This window comes from Triticum urartu, chromosome 2A (assembly GCF_056163025.1).
Source record: "Triticum urartu cultivar PI428250 chromosome 2A, HENAU_Tu73, whole genome shotgun sequence".
NCBI lineage: Eukaryota > Viridiplantae > Streptophyta > Magnoliopsida > Poales > Poaceae > Triticum > Triticum urartu.
The window spans coordinates 711,824,481-711,842,593 of NC_141874.1; the positions used below are offsets into that span (position 1 = coordinate 711,824,481).

Below are 18,113 nucleotides of genomic sequence, written 5' to 3' on the forward strand. Positions count from 1 at the left end.
CTTGCAGAACAAGGTTAAATGTAACAAATGCAAAGAGCAGGAGAAACTTTGCTAAATAAGGTAGTTCTGAAGAGTTTTGGATCCCCGGTGTACACCTAGATGAACTGTGATTTGTTAAAAAAATAGCAACAAAATACAAAAGAATGGGATGTTTCTGACAAACATAGATGAATGTTTCACCGGCATGCGATGGTCAAGGAGCTGGCGTAGCACTTTCTCATGGTCACTTATCCTCCTTGAGTGTATCTTTTAATTTTCGGGCGTGCTGTGCTGTTGCCCGCAGCTGGAGCCTTTTTCTCCTCTCTTATGTACCTCTACAATTCTGGTGTGTGGACCTTCGGTTTCGGTTGTCTTTGTACCGTGGTTGCGGCTTTATCTATAAAGCGGGGCGTGAAGCCTTTTGCAATAATGTTTCACCTGCATGCGATGTTTCGTGAAGAAAAACATCTGTAATGTTCTGAGGAAAAAAAAAGCTTCAAGAAGACTATTCTTTGAAGCTTGAATTTTTTTTGCCCAGATGTCTACGAATGTCATTTCATCATGAAAATATACACGCTGGTAGAAAATTAAGCAATGTTTGTTGTAAAAAATAAAAAGGTTTTCAATGTTTTGCTACATTTTTGGATTTGTTTTTCATATCAGGAGTATTTGAGCTCTGTTAGGATGATACTTTCGAGTTTTGAATATTTTTCTTAAAATGGGATATAACTTTATCTTACGGGGGAGTTTATTCTAGAATAGAACTGACATAGTTAGATCAAGTCACGTTTGAGAGAAGAGAAAATCTTACCATCTTTATTGTTCTCTGAATCGAACTTGCAAAATGATCACACGTTTATTTCAGAACTAAAGCAGCACGCTTTGCTTAATGCGTCGGTATACCGTATACATACTGTTGGGTCGTCTAAAAAATGTTCGTGGTATCTACAAGAAAAGGCAATAAACATATACTCGTACTTCTGTAAAGCTAGCATGGAATCATCGGTCACAGATTTCACGGTGCTGCGTGCGCGGTGCGCCGCGCCATGGATCATTTGCCGAAGCTCATGTCGTAGGGCCTGTCGACCTCGAGCATGGGCGAGGGCGTCATCATCCAGTAGCCCGCCGGCGACCTCATCATCTCCATGGTGGCGGTGTCCGAGGAGGCGGCGTCCCTGTCCCCGTTGAGGTTCTTCCGGTCGAGGAACGCCGGCTTGGCGGGCGCCGGGATGGACTGGTCGGTCTTCATGGTGAGCATGCGCACCACCTCCGACATGGCCGGCCTCGAGTTCGGGTACGGCTGCACGCAGAGCAGCGCGATCTGGCACACCTGCATCACCTCCTTCTCCTCGAACCCCTCGCCGCCCTGCACCCTGCCGTCCACCAGCTCCAGGATCTTGGACTGCTCGTACAGCCTCCATGCCTGAATGTAAAAAACATAAAAAGTTCAGAGCAGAGTAGGAGGAGTGCGATTCTTCAGTCCGGTTCTTCAGAGAGTGGCAGTTCAGTGTACGTGTTCGGGCAGGTACTGCATTTCGTTGGGGAGGTTGAGGTCGGTGTTCTTCCGGCTGCTGATGATCTCCAGCACCAGCACGCCGAAGCTGTACGTGTCGGCCTTCACCGTGAGCTCCCCTCTGATGGCGTACTCCGGCGCCGTGTACCCCCTGACAAGTGACGACACCGTAGGAGCAGCGCGTCAAGAACCGTTTCGTCGTCAGGCGATCAGAGGTAGGTGACTCGACGGTGATGTTGATCACCGGTTGGCTAAGCTTACAGCGTGCCGGCGAAGGCGGTGCTGAGGTAGGTCTGGTCCTCGGGGAAGAAGCGGGCGAGGCCGAAGTCGCTGATCTTGGGCTGGAACTTGTCGTCGAGGAGGATGTTGCTGGCCTTGATGTCGCGGTGGACGATGCGCAGGTTGGACTCCTCGTGCAGGTACTGCAGGCCGCGGCCGATGCCGATGATGATCTGGTGCCGGGTGCGCCAGTCCAGGGACGGCGTCGTCGGCGCCGGCGCGTCGGCCGCCGCGAAGAGGATCTTGTCGAGGCTCTTGTTCTTCATGTACTCGTAGACGAGCAGGCGCTCTGTGCCCTCGGAGCAGCAGCCGACGAGGCGGACCAGGTTCTTGTGCTGGATGCTGGTGATCATGTTCACCTCCATGAAGAACTCCGACTCGCCCTGCCCCGACTTGCCCACGCTCAGCTGCTTCACCGCCACTTTCCGGCCGTCGTCCAGCTTCCCCTGCACAACATCAAAATTCAGAACACCTCTGTTCAGTTGTGCTACTACAAATTGAACTGAACACTATCTTGCTAAGATTGCTGGGATTGAAATGGAATTGTACCAGATAAACAGGGCCGAATCCTCCCCTCCCCAGCTGGTTTTTCTGGTGGAAATCCTTGGTGGCCTTCTTGAGCGTCACGTAGTCGAAGTAGGTGATGGTACGCAGGTTGCCGCTCATGTTGCCGCTGAAGTACTCCGGCACCTCTGTTGATTACGGGCACAAACATAATTGCATGGCTTAGCACACCATTTCTTATGAGACTTCTGGTTTCGTATTAATCTGCTGCATGATCAAATGAGAAATGGCAACACGTTCACCTGAAGGACATCTCCTGGGCCTGAGCAGTCTCCTCATGATGCCCGGTCCGAGGAACCTCCAGCAGATGCCGAGCAGGATGACGATGACTATGACGAGGGAGATGATCAGGATGAGGAAGATTGAACTGGTGTCTCGGGCTGCCATTGCTGCCGTCTGCCCGTCCCTGCATATTCGTATGCAGGCATATGCATCAACAATGTCAGAATCTGAAGTCTGAACATTGGTTTTCTTGAAGTAATTTTGCCAATTGTTGAACAGCAATCACAAATCAACTCGGCCCAGCCACGCTAACATAATGCTGGGGTGTAATTCGGAGTTGCAAAGGATGAACAAATACAGGCAAATCACAAGCTGACTTGTATCATACGAGTTTGGGCTTTCTAAAATTCAGAAAATGTTACTACTACTCTGCACAGTATATCCTAGCAAAGCTAGATCTTGCAGAGGAGCGAGGAGAGAATACGTCGTGCGTACCTCGGAGCTCAGATCCTTCGCGAACGACGACGAGCAGTCACCCTTGCCGGTCGCCTCCTCCGGAGCACTAGCAGCATGGACGCGCGCGCCTCTCTGTTCCGCACAACCAGTGAGCGCTCGGAAACGACGAGTGAGCGGGCGAGAGGGTGGAGGCTTCCGATGCGGAGGTGAAGGCGCGGTCCATCGGTGCCCCCGAGGAGCGGCTCGTGTCCCGTCCGATCCGCCCACGCGGGGCGCTGGCTGGCGCTGCCGGCCGTGCTAGCTAGCTGCTAACGGGCTGACGAAAGCGATCAGGGGCTGGAATAGACTATAGTTGATCGGCGACAGGAGGCGATGCGCGCCTGGGCGAAAGCGACCGGCGTTGTTAATTGCCGGGTTTTTGGCGTCCGGCCGGGATTGACTGGTTAAGTTAATCGCCCGAGGAATGTTTGGGGCGGGCGGCGAAGGCGACGAGGAGCTGTCGTTGGAAACGGACGGCCGGTGCCACTGACCGGAGAGGTTTCGTACAGTACGACGATACGACCGTGGCGCCGGCGGTGGCGGGGGAGCGTGCGTGCAGGGGCGACGGCGAATCCGCCAGTTAGCTTCGTTCCAGGCTGAAATATCCCCAACTCCCCGTCGTGGTTGCTTACTTCTTTCCCAATCAGCTATGGCTCCATTGGCCCGTTGGAGCTTTTCCTTTTGGCGGGATGGCGCCATTGGAGGTGACTTCTGTGAGCTTCTGTTTGTCGGCTGAAAGGAAAAAAATGGGAGCACCTATGCGTTTCAGCCGATAATAGTTGCTGATGATTGATAAATGCAAGAACTATATATGATCCTTAAAGTAGATGGACAACTTAAATTATATGCAGGAAATTGGGTCACAGACAACAAATGCATAGCCTGCCGCATATCAGGTATGTACAAAAAAAAAACTAAATATCAGTTTCAATTAAATAGCCGAGTGAAATAAGAATTTTCATACATGTGGAATGACGATTTGCACATGACAAGCTAGAAATGAGATAATCACACACTAAATTGATGCAACAGATATGCACAACAACTAATCTACAAAACAACTACTTAGATACAAGCATACCTTTGTATATGGAGCTACTGCAAAGCACAATGCTATCACAAGTACTTTCACAAATATATGCTAAATAAATATCAAAATATAGATAAACATAACTAAAAAATAATTCTACTATTGTTGTTTTGCAGGAACTATCAAAGGAACATTCAACTAAAACTAAAAAATGCATCTACGAAATCAGTGCAAATCAAATCAGAGAAATGAAGAGGCAGCAGACAATTTGAATTTTGAGTTCACAGAGAAACATCAGGAAGACAACACATATTCCTTAGCAGATACAACAGATTCCGGTAACTATAGTGCAACTGAAGATGACGAGGAGTTCCTTGAAGATATAACAGTTGAGTTAAATGGAACTACATCAGCAGAAACATCTTCACACCGAGAAAAATCAAAGCTCAACTGGGAATAACAGTAAAGCAAAGTCATCAAAAGCAGTAGAGAATGCAACATTTCCATTGCAAAAAATTGAAAGTGAAGAATGTAAAGAGATGAAGAAGAATTAGATGAAGATGACATTGCTAGTATATTGAGAATGAAAGTATACATAAAGCTCTTAGATGAAGTCAAGAAGCATATAGCAATCATGTGCCAATGTTGGGAATGACTTTTCAAAGTGAGAATGAAGCACACGGATTCTACAAGCATTTGCAAGTACAACGTGTTTTTCAGTCATTAAGCAAGCAAATTACCGATTGAGGGCCATAGGAAGTGACCACTCAGTCGCAAGAATAACTCTGAGGTACAACAAATCAGGCAAACAAAGAGAGCAAAAGAATAAAAAAAGCAGTGAGAACAAACCAACATATGTTGGGATTAAAAGCAGGGAATACAACAAAGACGGAAAAGTACCTGAAAACAAAGAAATGGCAAAAGGAAGAAGAAATTTAATAACAAGGACAGACTTCAGAGCTAAGATGATTGCTAGAAAATAGGGTCTAGACTATAACAGGAATCAGGTTAGACCACAACCTTGAGTTGAGTCCACCTTATGAAATGAGACTTGTAAGGTCGCACAAGTTCATGACATGAGATGAAAAATTAATGATAAGGACATGCAACTCAGTAAATATCCAAAACAGTAAGATTATGGCCATACTGTCATTCATGAGGGGACAACTTAAAGACCTAGCATACACATATAAACATGTCGGCAATGAAAGGACAAAGATAAGAAGAGAATTGGTCCTGAGTGACATGATGCATGTACAATAGTAATTTGAACATATAGAAGACCCCATGTTCTATTACAAAATTGATATGGATGAAAGTGGCAAGGTAAGAAACATATTTTGGGCAGACGGAACTGGAATTGGATATTACCAGCAATATGGAGATTGTGTGAGCTTTGATAGAACTTACAAGACAAACAAATATGAGTTGAACTTTGCTCCATTTGTATGCACTAATGGACATGGGGCAACTGCCTATTTGTGTACGCTATGATGTAGAATGAAAACATAGGAACATTCAAAGTGGTTGTTTGAGAATTTTTTGTTGTGCATGTCAGAAAAAATACCAAATTTAGTAATCACAGATTAGGATAAAGCAATGAAAGAAGTGGTTAAACAGATTTTCCCACTTGCAAATCACAGAAACTGTCTATTCCACATTGTAAGAAAGGCACAAGACAAAGTAAGCAAAGCATTTGCAACAAGATTAGGCCTACATGCTGAATTTCATGACATCATAATAAATTATCAAATAGTTGCTGAAATTGAAACTAAATTGCCACAAATGATAGAGAAATATGAAGTGCAAGAAGTGAAGTATTTCAAAGCAATGTGGAAAATGAGGAGAAGAGTTGTACATGTGTACTACAAGATACAATTTTATCCATTAGTTCAAACAACTTGAAGAAGTGAAGGAACAAAATCAGTGTTCAAAGCAAATGTAGGATCAACATTCAGTGCCATAAGATTCGTGACAAAATTCACCATGGTATCTAAAGCAATAGAGAAAATAAAAGGAAAAATGAGTCAATTACCAGAAACACAAACCCTACATGGTGGTCAGATTGGGCATTATAGAACGACAAGCAAGCAGACTATACAACTAAAGCATATTCTACAAGATTTGAGACGAACTGATGAAAACGACCAAATTCCACATGATTGAAATTGGAAGGTTCGGGGCATACAATTTATACAAGGCACCACTACATCCGCAATATGATTGTGATCCTAGAACCTTCCTAGTGTTGTTTGAGCCTGAAGAACAGAACATATGATGCATTTGTTGTAAACGTATGAAAGATGGCATGCTATGCTGCCATGTACTAATGGTACGACATGTTCTCAATATTGATAAATTACCTAACAAGTACTTCATTGACAAATGGAGACCTAAAGAGAAAAGAGTAAATCAATGCAAATATGAATCTACAAAAGCGGGATAATCAAGTACACAAACTAGGTTCTTACTGTTATCAAGAAGGTTGATAGAACTAGCATTAGAAGCTGCAAAGAATACATGGAGATATGATGTACTTGATGTAGAGATTGACATGATAGAGAAGTTTGTGTTGGCTATACCTTAAGATGAAGCTTCTGGAAAAATAAGTAGCTCAATCTCAAGGTAAATGTGAGGTACAATATGAAAGAACACAAATCCTTGATCCTGATTATATAAAACGTAAGAGAAGAACAAAGAAAACATAGATACAAAAAAGGATTAGTAGAACAAATAATATAAAAAACAATAGTAACTTGCTCAAGGTGTGGGCTAAAGGACATGATATACAGACACACACAAATATCAAGGAAGGGATTTAAACAGGTACAAGGAAAACAAGGAAAAACATACACTGAATTACTGTTGTTTACAAAATATTCATAATTTTTCATTCATGGGAGAAATTGCAAAAAAGGGGGTGAACAAGGACCTGAAGCAACCAACCAAACAAGAAAAGCCTAGGCAAAAGAAGAATAAAGACAATCGATTGACACCTAAACCTTGAAGACAACTTCAGCAACATTACTAGGAAGTGAATACCAATAGTGAAAAGTATAACATAAGTAAAATGTTTTATCATTTCTTAATGATACTACAGTGTGATACTCATGCTTGTAACTAAGTTAAAGTACGATGCACTACTCTATTTTAAATGCACCAACATATTGTTTACATTAAGTTGAATAACACACCATGACCTGTTCAAGTCCAGTTTGCTGAGGCAATCTGTATGTTTTGTTCATGCACCGCTCAGCATAAAGGTCACCCAGGTTTGCCATGATTGCAGTCTACTTCCCAAGTTCAACTAGAAGTTTCATTTCCTCATGTCCCTTTTTGGCCGCTTCTTCCATCCTTTAATCCATCTACACAAGAATGTGAATATGTTTGGTTCAATGGTAAATTCTAGAACATATGGGATGCAAAAGTGCAAACATGGTACATTAATGTTTCTTGGGTACATGAAGTTGCATAAAAAAATAAAGTTTTCCGACCAGACAAATCAACAAGTGTGCAACAAGCTCAATACAATAAAGTACTGTTTATTCACTTCACGTGAATTTTGGTCCCTAGAAACAGAGCTAAAAGACTATACATGGTACATGAAGGGGGAAGGGGGGGTAAGGGAAGAGGCAGGAATGAGGGAGGATAGGGTAGGAAGGAGGGAGTAGTAAGGAGGGAGGAGGTCATGGCTCGGCGGTTGGGCGTCGCACCTTGCTGGTCCTATGCATGAGCTCGCGGCGCTTAGTTGCAAGAGGGAGGAAGTCGAGGAGGGCAATGAGGGAGGGAGGAGGTCGAGGCGGGGTGGCGAACGCGGGATGCGGCAGGCTGCATGGCGATGGAGGGGCGCCAGCGACGCTGGGACGGCTAGGAAACCTAGCCGCCCGCTCGGGATGATGGGGATAGAATAGAGATTTTTACGGGTATGAGGCTCTCTCTCGTGGTGGACTACTTTGGCGTTTGATACATCTCCGTCGTATCTACTTTTTCAAACACTTTTGCCCTTGTTTTGGACTCTAACTTGCATGATTTGAATGGAACTAACCCGGACTGACGCTGTTTTCAGCAGAATTGCCATGGTGTTATTTTTGTGCAGAAATAAAAGTTCTCGGAATGACCTGAAAATCAACGGAGATTATTTTTGGAATATATAAAAAAATACTGGAAGAAAGATCCACGTCAGGGGGCCCACACCCTGTCCACGAGGGTGGGGGCGCGCCCTACCCCCTGGGCGCGCCCTCTGCCTCGTGGGCCCCCTAACGCTCCACCAACCTCAACTCCAACTCCATATATTAGTGTTCGGGGAGAAAAAAATCAGGGAGAATAATTCATCGCGTTTTACGATACAGAGCCGCCACCAAGCCCTAAACTCTCTCGGGAGGGCTGATCTGGAGTCCGTTTGGGGCTCCGGAGAGGGGAATCCGTCGCCATCGTCATCATCAACCTTCCTCCATCACCAATTTCCTGATGCTCACCGCCGTGCGTGAGTAATTCCATTGCAGACTTGTTGGACGGTGATGGGTTGGATGAGATTTATCATGTAATCGAGTTAGTTTTGTTAGGGTTTGATCCCTAGTATCCACTATGTTCTGGGATTGATGTTGCTATGACTTTGCTATGCCTAATGCTTGTCATTAGGGCCCGAGTGCCATGATTTCAGATCTGAACCTATTATGTTTTCATCAATATATGAGAGTTCTTGATCCTATCTTGCCTATAGTCACCTATTATGTGTTATGATCCGTTAATCCCGAAGTGACAATAATCGGGATACTTACCGGCGATGACCGTAGTTTGAGAAGTTCATGTATTCACTAAGTGTTAATGTTTTGGTCTGGTACTATATTAAAAGGAGGCCTTAATACCCCTTAGTTTCCAATAGGACCCCACTGCCACGGGAGGGTAGGACAAAAGATGGCATGCAAGTTCTTTTCCATAAGCACGTATGACTATATTCGGAATACATGCCTACATTACATTGATGAACTGGAGCTAGTTCTGTGTCACCCTATGTTATGACTGTTACATGATCGATCGCATTCGGCATAATTCTCCATCACCGATCCATTGCCTACGAGCTTTTCATATATTGTTCTTCGCTTATTTACTTTTCCGTTGCTGTTGTCACAATCACTACAAACCCAAAAATATTACTTTTGCTATCGTTACCACTACTATCATATTACTTTACTACTAAATACTTTGTTGTAGATATTAAGTTTCCAGGTGTGGTTGAATTGACAACTCAGCTGCTAATACTTGAGAATATTCTTTGGCTCCCCTTGTGTCGAATCAATAAATTTGGGTTGAATACTCTATCCTCGAAAACTGTTGCGATCCCCTATACTTGTGGGTTATCAGTGTTCGCTCAGGAGTAACAGTTTTCCACTTACAAGTGCAGAGGTGGGTCAATACCACACAACTTAGCTAAAACCGCCTTGCTGAAGCTGAGGGGGGTGTTCAGTTGCTCCGAAAATTGCACTACATAGAAGCTACCACTTTTGTAAACTCTCCTTCTTGTTTTCTCCCTTTGGCTAGCTTATAGCTTTCCAAAAAAGCAAAAGTTGGCTGCAAAATATCAACCAAATAGATCCTTAATTGCGGAGTATATTCTCTTTCTAGTTTCGTCAAAGCTGGTTTATACTCACAGATCCCCATGTCAAACTATACTATTGCGATAAAAATTAAGCCTATTTTTGAAAGGGTATTCCATTAATGGATGAGATCATCTACTATCTTGCTCACCATTTTTGGATGAGGTTTCGTATGATTCCACACAAAGTTTTCTATGCTAAACTTTTGTACTTATCGAAATTAATTGTATCATATTGTAGTTTCTAACAAAAAATATAAAATAGTTGGAATAAGTATAAAATTATATTACTATCTATTATAGTTAAACATGTGAAAATATTGTTAAATAGTAGTTATAGTGTGGATTGTATACAATTGTAATGTATGTAATGAAACGTTGTTTATGCTAAATTTTAAACTGCTCTCTGTAAGAAATTTTTCTTTAAATATTACATAAATTACATATTGGTAAAAATTATATATTTATATGAATGTGCGTGTGTTCGTATATATTTCTAGCATCATTAAATATCATGGTAGATACTGCCAAATCATACACCCTAGAAACTATCTTAATAATAGTTTACAATTTACTACCAGGTAAAAATGCAATCATACCATTAACCATGTTGCAATATTGATGTCACATACTTATAGGTTATGTAGGATCGAAAGTAGGTCTAGAGGGGGGTGATTAGACTACTTGACTAAATAAAAATCTAGCCTTTTCCCAATTTTAAGTCTTGGCAGATTATAGCCACTTAGCACAAGTCAAGCAATCAACCTACACATGCAATTCTAAGAGTGTAGCGGCAGAATGTAAAACATTGCATATGAAGGTAAAGGGAAGGGTTTGGAGAGAGAAAACACAATGAGACACGGAGATTTTTGGCGTGGTTCCGATAGGTGGTGCTATGGTACGTCCATATTGATGGAGACTTCAACCCACGAAGGATAACGGTTGCGCGAGTCCACGGAGGGCTCCACACACGAAGGGTCCACGAAGAAGCAACCTTGTTTATCCCACCATGGCCATCGCCCACGAAGGACTTGCCTCACTTGGGTAGATCTTCACAAAGTAGGCGATCTCCTTGCCCTTAAAAACTCCTTGGTTCAACTCCACAATCTTGTCGGAGGCTCCCAAGCGACACCTAACCAATCTAGGAGACACCACTCTCCAAAAGGTAATAGATGGTGTGCTGATGATGAATTCCTTGCTTTTGTGCTTCAAATGATAGTCTCCGCAACACTCAACTCTCTCTCGCAGATTTGGCTATGGTGGAAAGATGATTTGAGTGAAAAGCAACTTGGGAAAGGCTAGAGATCAAGATTCTTGTGGTTGTATCGGAATGTCTTGGTCTCAACACATGAGTAGGTGGTTCACTCTCGGAAAATGAGTACTGGAAGTGTAGGCACGTTCTGATGGCTCTCTCTTGAATAGAGAAGGGGGTGGAGGGGTATATATAGCCTCCACACGAAATCTAACCATTACACACATTTGACCCAACTCGGTGAGACCGATTCAGTTCAAAATGTGAACATTGGGATTCTCGGTGGGACCGACATGATCAACTTGGTGGGACCGATGTGCTAGGGTTAGGGCAAAACCTCATCTCGGTTTGACCAATTACATGAACTCGATGAGACCGATTCCAGTAATAAGTAAACACAGAGTTGGTCAGGCAAACTCGGTGGGACTGATCGCTCATTTCGGTGAGACCAAAACGTTACGAAGGGAAACAGAGAGTTTGCAATCCCATCTCGGTGAGACCGAACTGATTAGGGTTTCTGACTATGGCTATGGCTATGTCAAAGGAACTCAGTGGTGCCGGATGGATCAAATCGGTGGGGCCGAGTTTGACTTTAGGTTTAGGACATATTGAGATTTGCGAAAGTGGTTGACGGCTTTGGAGCATATCACTAAGTCATTCCCTATGCCTCGGTCATAGGTTCTATAAAGTATGCTATGCTGTGTACCAGACCTACTGTATATCTTAGCATGATTTTGGCAAGGGAGTACAATAGTGATCTAGGAGTAGATCACTGGACATCGGTCAAAATTATCCTTAGAGGACTAAGGAAATATTTCTCGGTTATGGAGGTGATAAAAGAGTTCGTCGTAAAGAGTTATGTCGATGCAAGCTTTTTACACCGATCTAGATGACTCTAAGACTCGTTCTAGATACATATTGAAAGTGGGAGCAATTAGCTAGAGTAGCTCCGTGCAGAGTATTCACTACAAGAAATATGTCAACTTATGACCTTCTGTCAGTGACCCTCGAAGGATTGGTCATAAATTTATGACCATTTCAGACCAATTGGTCAAAAGCTGTTCGGGGGGCTCCAAACCCTAAACCATTGCGACCATTTTGGTCAGAAAGGTCGTAATTTCCTTACACGAAATGGTCACAAAGCAAACAGTGCTAGTCTGCTGCCTTATTTCTAGTTGTTAATGACCAATATATATGGTCATAGCCTTGTAGATTGTGGTGGGTTGTGATGACTAGGCGCCATCTCATCAGTTTTGCCTATGTGTCATGTCCATGTGGCAGTTTTTGCCCTAGGTTGTGAAGCAACCTATATTTCTATCATTCCCAAAATTCCCAAAAAAATCGCATAAATTCTTTGGGGCATATCTTCATCAAATATGTAAAAATCCTTCCTTGCCTAGTTCAAAACTAATTCAACAATATTCATTTTCCTATTCTGTTCACAACAACACTTTATGAAGGAAGTGCTATTTATATATTCTTGATTGCCCTTGGAATTTTTGGGCACTCTTTCCTATCCAAATCATTACCGCATGACAAAATTCATCTCCATTTGCCTAGCAAATCTTCCTCGGGAAATTTCCAAAGTTTTTGTCCACATAGAAGCATTGTGAAGGAAGTACCTTTTTTATATCTCTAAATGACATGAAATTTATACAGTTCCTTCATATGCCCAAATTATCACCCTCCTCCAAATTGCAGCTCAGTCAAATCATCTATGTGAGCTCAGGTTCAATTTATATTTTATGGCCAAATTGGCTCGTTGCAAAGCAAGTGTTATATAGACCCCTCCTATTACCCTCAAACTTTTCAGGCACTCTTCCATACCCAAATCATTGCCACATGGTAATATTCAGCTCAATTTTCCTAGTAAATCTTTCTCGGGAAATTTCCAAAGTTTCTACCTCTAGAGAAGCTTTGTGAAGTAAGTACTAGCTAGGCTTACCCAAATGATCTGAAAATTTACCAGCGCATGACCATACCTAAGTAACTTACCTACACCAATTTTGAGCTCATTTCATTCATCCAATCTCTCTCACTAGTTTTCCCAAGTTTCTGTCCATAGAAGAGCATTGTGAAGGAAGTACTACTTTGGCATGTCCAAATGGTATGAATTTTCTACAATGCTTACCTATGCCCAAATAACCATCCTCCACAAAATTTCAGCTTACTCTATTCATTATTTTGAGCCCAGCTTCAACATTCATATTTTTGTCTAGCGTGGTCCTTCGCAAAGCAAGTACCACCTAGGATCCTCCTTTTGAGCTAAAAAATTGTGAAGACATTCTCCTTAGTAGATGATCATCCTCAGCCAAAACTCACGCCCATTGGCCATGTACATTTCCCGTACCGCTAATCAAACACTTGGCTGCTAATTCATGTTTGAGCATCGATCGGTCTCCTCGTGAGAATCTTATGTTGTAATTTTCTTCCTAGAACCAACCTGGGGAGTGCCCAACCCACTAGACATGCCTAGTCCGTCCAGAACACATGGCAACATTACGGTGTTGGAAATATGCCCTAGAGGCAATAATAAATTAGTTATTATTATTATATTTCCTTGTTCATGATAATCGTTTATTATCCATGCTAGAATTGTATTGATAGGAAACTCAGATACATGTGTGGATACATAGACAACACCATGTCCCTAGTAAGCCTCTAGTTGACTAGCTCGTTGATCAATAGATGGTTACGGTTTCCTGACCATGGACATTGGATGTCGTTGATAACGGGATCACATCATTAGGAGAATGATGTGATGGACAAGACCCAATCCTAAGCCTAGCACAAGATCATGTAGTTCGTATGCTAAAGCTTTTCTAATGTCAAGTATCATTTCCTTAGACCATGAGATTGTGCAACTCCCGGATACCGTAGGAGTGCTTTGGGTGTACCAAACGTCACAACATAACTGGGTGACTATAAAGGTGCACTACGGGTATCTCCGAAAGTGTCTGTTGGGTTGGCACGAATCGAGACTGGGATTTGTCACTCTGTGTGACGGAGAGGTATCTCTGGGCCCACTCGGTAGGACATCATCATAATGTGCACAATGTGATCAAGGAGTTGATCATGGGATGATGTATTACGGAACGAGTAAAAGAGACTTGCCGGTAACGAGATTGAACAAGGTATCGGGATACCGACGATCGAATCTCGGGCAAGTATCGTACCGCTAGACAAAGGGAATTGTATACGGGATTGATTAAGTCCTTGACATCGTGGTTCATCCGATGAGATCATCATGGAACATGTGGGAGCCAACATGGGTATCCAGATCCCGCTGTTGGTTATTGACCAGAGAGTCATCTCGGTCATGTCTGCATGTCTCCCGAACCCGTAGGGTCTACACACTTAAGGTTCGGTGACGCTAGGGTTATAGAGATATTAGTATGCGGTAACCCGAAAGTTGTTCGGAGTCCCGGATGAGATCCCGGATGTCACGAGGAGTTCCGGAATGGTCCGGAGGTAAAGAATTATATATAGGAAGTGCTATTTCGGCCATCGGGACAAGTTTCGGGGTCACCGGTATTGTACCGGGACCACCGGAAGGGTCCCGGGGGTCCACCGGGTGGGGCCACCTGCCCCGGGGGGCCACATGGGCTATAGAGGGTGCGCCTTGGCCTATATGGGCCAAGGGCACCAGCCCCAAGAGGCCCATGCGCCAAGAGAAGAGGGAAAGGAAGAGTCCTAAAGGGGGAAGGCACCTCCGAGGTGCCTTGGGGAGGAGGGACTCCTCCCTGGCCGCACCCTTCCTTGGAGGAAGGGTCAAAGGCTGCGCCCCCCTCTCCCTTGGCCCTATATATAGTGGGGGAAAGGGAGGGCAACCATACCTAAGCCCTGGTGCCTCCCTCTCCCTCCCATGACACATCTCCCTCCTCCCCCAGCGCTTGGCGAAGCCCTGTTGGAATCCCGCTACTTCCACCACCACATCGTCGTGCTGCTGGATCTCCATCAACCTCTCCTCCCCCCTTGCTGGATCAAGAAGGAGGAGACGTCGCTGCTCCGTACGTGTGTTGAACGCGGAGGTGCCGTCCGTTCGGCGCTAGGATCATCGGCGATTGGGATCACGACGAGTACGACTCCATCAACCCCGTTCTCTTGAACGCTTCCGCGCGCGATCTACAAGGGTATGTAGATCCACTCCTCCCTCGTTGCTAGATGACTCCATAGATAGATCTTGGTGACACGTAGGAAAATTTTGAATTTATGCTACGTTCCCCAACAGTGGCATCATGAGCTAGGTCTATGCGTAGTTTCTATGCACGAGTTGAACACAAAGTAGTTGTGGGCATTGATTTTGTTCAATATGCTTACCGTTACTAGTCCAATCTTGATTCGGTGGCATTGTGGGATGAAGCGGCCCGGACCGACCTTACACGTACTCTTACGTGAGACTGGTTCCACCGACTAACATGCACTAGTTGCATAAGGTGGCTAGCGGGTGTCTGTCTCTCCCACTTTAGTCGGATCGGATTCAATGAAAAGGGTCCTTATGAAGGGTAAATAGCAATTGGCATATCACGTTGTGGTTTTTGCGTAGGTAAGAAACGTTCTTGCTAGAAACCCATAGCAGCCACGTAAAACATGCAAACAACAATTAGAGGACGTCTAACTTGTTTTTGCAGGGTATGCTATGTGATGTGATATGGCAAAAGGATGTGATGAATGATATATGTGATGTATGAGATTGATCATGTTCTTGTAATAGGAATCACGACTTGCATGTCGATGAGTATGAAAACCGGCAGGAGCCATAGGAGTTGTCTTAATTTATTTATGACCTGCGTGTCAATATAAACGTCATGTAATTACTTCACTTTATTGCTAACCGTTAGCTGTAGAAGTAGAAGTAATAGTTGGCGAGACAACTTCATGAAGACATGATGATGGAGATCATGATGATGGAGATCATGGTGTCATGTCGGTGATGATGATGATCATGGATCCCCGAAGATGGAGATCAAAAGGAGCAATATGATATTGGCCATATCATGTCACTATTTGATTGCATATGATGTTTATCATGTTTATACATCTTATTTGCTTAGAATGACGGTAGTAAATAAGATGATCCCTCATTAAAATTTCAAGAAAGTGTTCCCCCTAACTGTGCACCGTTGCGAAAGTTCGTCGTTTCGAAGCACCACGTGATGATCGGGTGTGATAGATTCTTACGTTCACATACAACGGGTGTAAGCCAGATTTACACACGCAAAACACTTAGGTTGACTTGACGAGCCTAGCATGTACAGACATGGCCTCGGAACACAAGAGACCGAAAGGTCGAGCATGAGTCGTATGGTAGATACGATCAACATGAAGATGTTCACCGATGATGACTAGTCCGTCTCACGTGATGATCGGACACGGCCTAGTTGACTCGGATCATGTAATCACTTAGATGACTAGAGGGATGTCTATCTAAGTGGGAGTTCATAAGATGAACTTAATTATCCTGAACATAGTCAAAAGGTCTTCGCAAATTATGTCGTAGCTCGCGCTTCAGTTCTACTGTTTAGATATGTTCCTAGAGAAAATTTAGTTGAAAGATGATAGTAGCAATTATGCGGACTAGGTCCGTAAACTGAGGATTGTCCTCATTGCTTCATAGAAGGCTTATGTCCTTAATGCACCGCTCAGTGTGCTGAACCTCGAACGTCGTCTGTAGATGTTGGGAACATCTGACATACAAATTTTGATAACTACGTGATAGTTCAGTTAAACGGTTTAGAGTTGAGGCACCGAAGACGGTTTTGAAACGTCGCGAAACATATGAGATGTTTCGAGGGCTGAAATTGGGATTTCAGGCTCGTGCCCACGTCAAGAGGTATAAGACCTCCGACGATTTTCTTAGCCTGCAAACTAAGGGAGAAAAGCTCAATTGTTGAGCTTGTGCTCAGATTGTCCGAGTACAACAATCATTTGAATCGAGTGGGAGTTGATCTTCCAGATGAGATAGTGATGTTTCTCCAAAGTCATTACCACCAAGCTGCTAGAGCTTCGTGATGAACTATAATATATCAGGGACATATATGATGAATCCTTGAGATATTCGCGATGTTTGACACCACAAAAGTAGAGATCAAGAAGGAGCATCAATTGTTGATGGTTGGTGAAACCACTAGTTTCAAGAAGGGCAAGGGCAAAAAGGGATGCTTCATGAAACGGCAAATCAGCTGCTGCTCTAGTGAAGAAACCCAAGGTTGAACCCAAACCCAAGACTGAGTGCTTCTGTAATAAGGGGAACAGCCGCTGGAGCAGAATTACCCTAGATGATGGTAGATGAGAAGGCTGGCAAGGTCGATAGAAGTATATTGGATATACATTGTGTTAATGTGTACTTTACTAGTACTCCTAGTAGCACCAGGGTATTAAATACCGGTTCAGTTGCTAAGTGTTAGTAACTCGAAATAAAAGCTACGGAATAAACGGAGACTAGCTAAAGGTGAGCTGACGATATGTGTTGGAAGTGTTTCCAAGGTTGATATGATCAAGCATCGCACGCTCCCTCTACCATCAAGATTGGTGTTTGCGTTGAGCATAGACATGATGGGATTATGTCTATCGCAATACGATTATTCATTTAAAGAGAATAATGGTTACTCTGTTTATTTGAATAATACCTTCAATGGTCTTACACCTAAAATGAATGGTTTATTGAATCTCGATCGTAGTGATACACATGTTCATGCCAAAAGATAGTAATGATAGTACCACCTACTTGTGGCACTGCCACGTAAGTCATATCGGTATAAAACGCATGAAGAAGCTCCATGTTGATGGATCTTTTGGCTCACTCGTTTTTGAAAAGTTTGAGACATGCGAACCATGTCTATTGGTGTATATGCATGAAGAAACTCCATGCAAATGGACCGTTTGGACTCACTTGATTTTGAATCACTTGAGACATGCAAATCATACCACATGGGCAAGATGACTGAAAGCCTCGTTTTCAGTAAAATGGAACTAGAAAGCAACTTGTTGGAAGAAATACATTTTGATGTGTGCAGTCCAATGAGTGCTGAGGCATGTAGTGGATATCGTTATGTTCTTACTTCACAGATGATTTGAGTAGATGTTGAGTATATTTACTTGATAAATCACGAGTCTGAATTATTGAAAGGTTCAAGTAATTTCAGGGTGAAGTTGAAAGATCGTCGTGACAAGAGGATAAAATATC

General features: G+C 43.4%; 1 protein-coding gene across 1 annotated transcript; it reads right to left on the reverse strand.

Moving 5' to 3' along the window:
• Nucleotides 1-809: 809 nt before the first annotated feature.
• Nucleotides 810-3,315, reverse strand: LOC125534249 (cold-responsive protein kinase 1-like). Its single transcript, XM_048697516.2, has 6 exons — nt 3,053-3,315; nt 2,578-2,741; nt 2,321-2,463; nt 1,754-2,217; nt 1,493-1,643; nt 810-1,402 (listed from the first exon to the last, which is right to left on the reverse strand). Exons 2-6 carry the CDS (start codon nt 2,720-2,722, stop codon nt 1,031-1,033), a joined length of 1,275 nt encoding a protein of 424 aa, XP_048553473.2. The 5' UTR covers nt 2,723-2,741; nt 3,053-3,315; the 3' UTR covers nt 810-1,030.
• Between the last annotated feature and the right edge of the window lie 14,798 nt (nt 3,316-18,113).

Coding starts and splice junctions, on each gene's coding strand:
- LOC125534249 (XM_048697516.2), bottom strand. CDS start 2,722: ATGGCAGCCCGAGACACCAGTTCAATCTTCCTCATCCTGATCATCTCC. Junction 2,218..2,320: donor GATTCGGCCCTGTTTATCTG/GTACAATTCCAT, acceptor GATGTTGTGCAG/GGGAAGCTGGACGACGGCCG. Junction 1,644..1,753: donor ACCGCCTTCGCCGGCACGCT/GTAAGCTTAGCC, acceptor GTCACTTGTCAG/GGGGTACACGGCGCCGGAGT.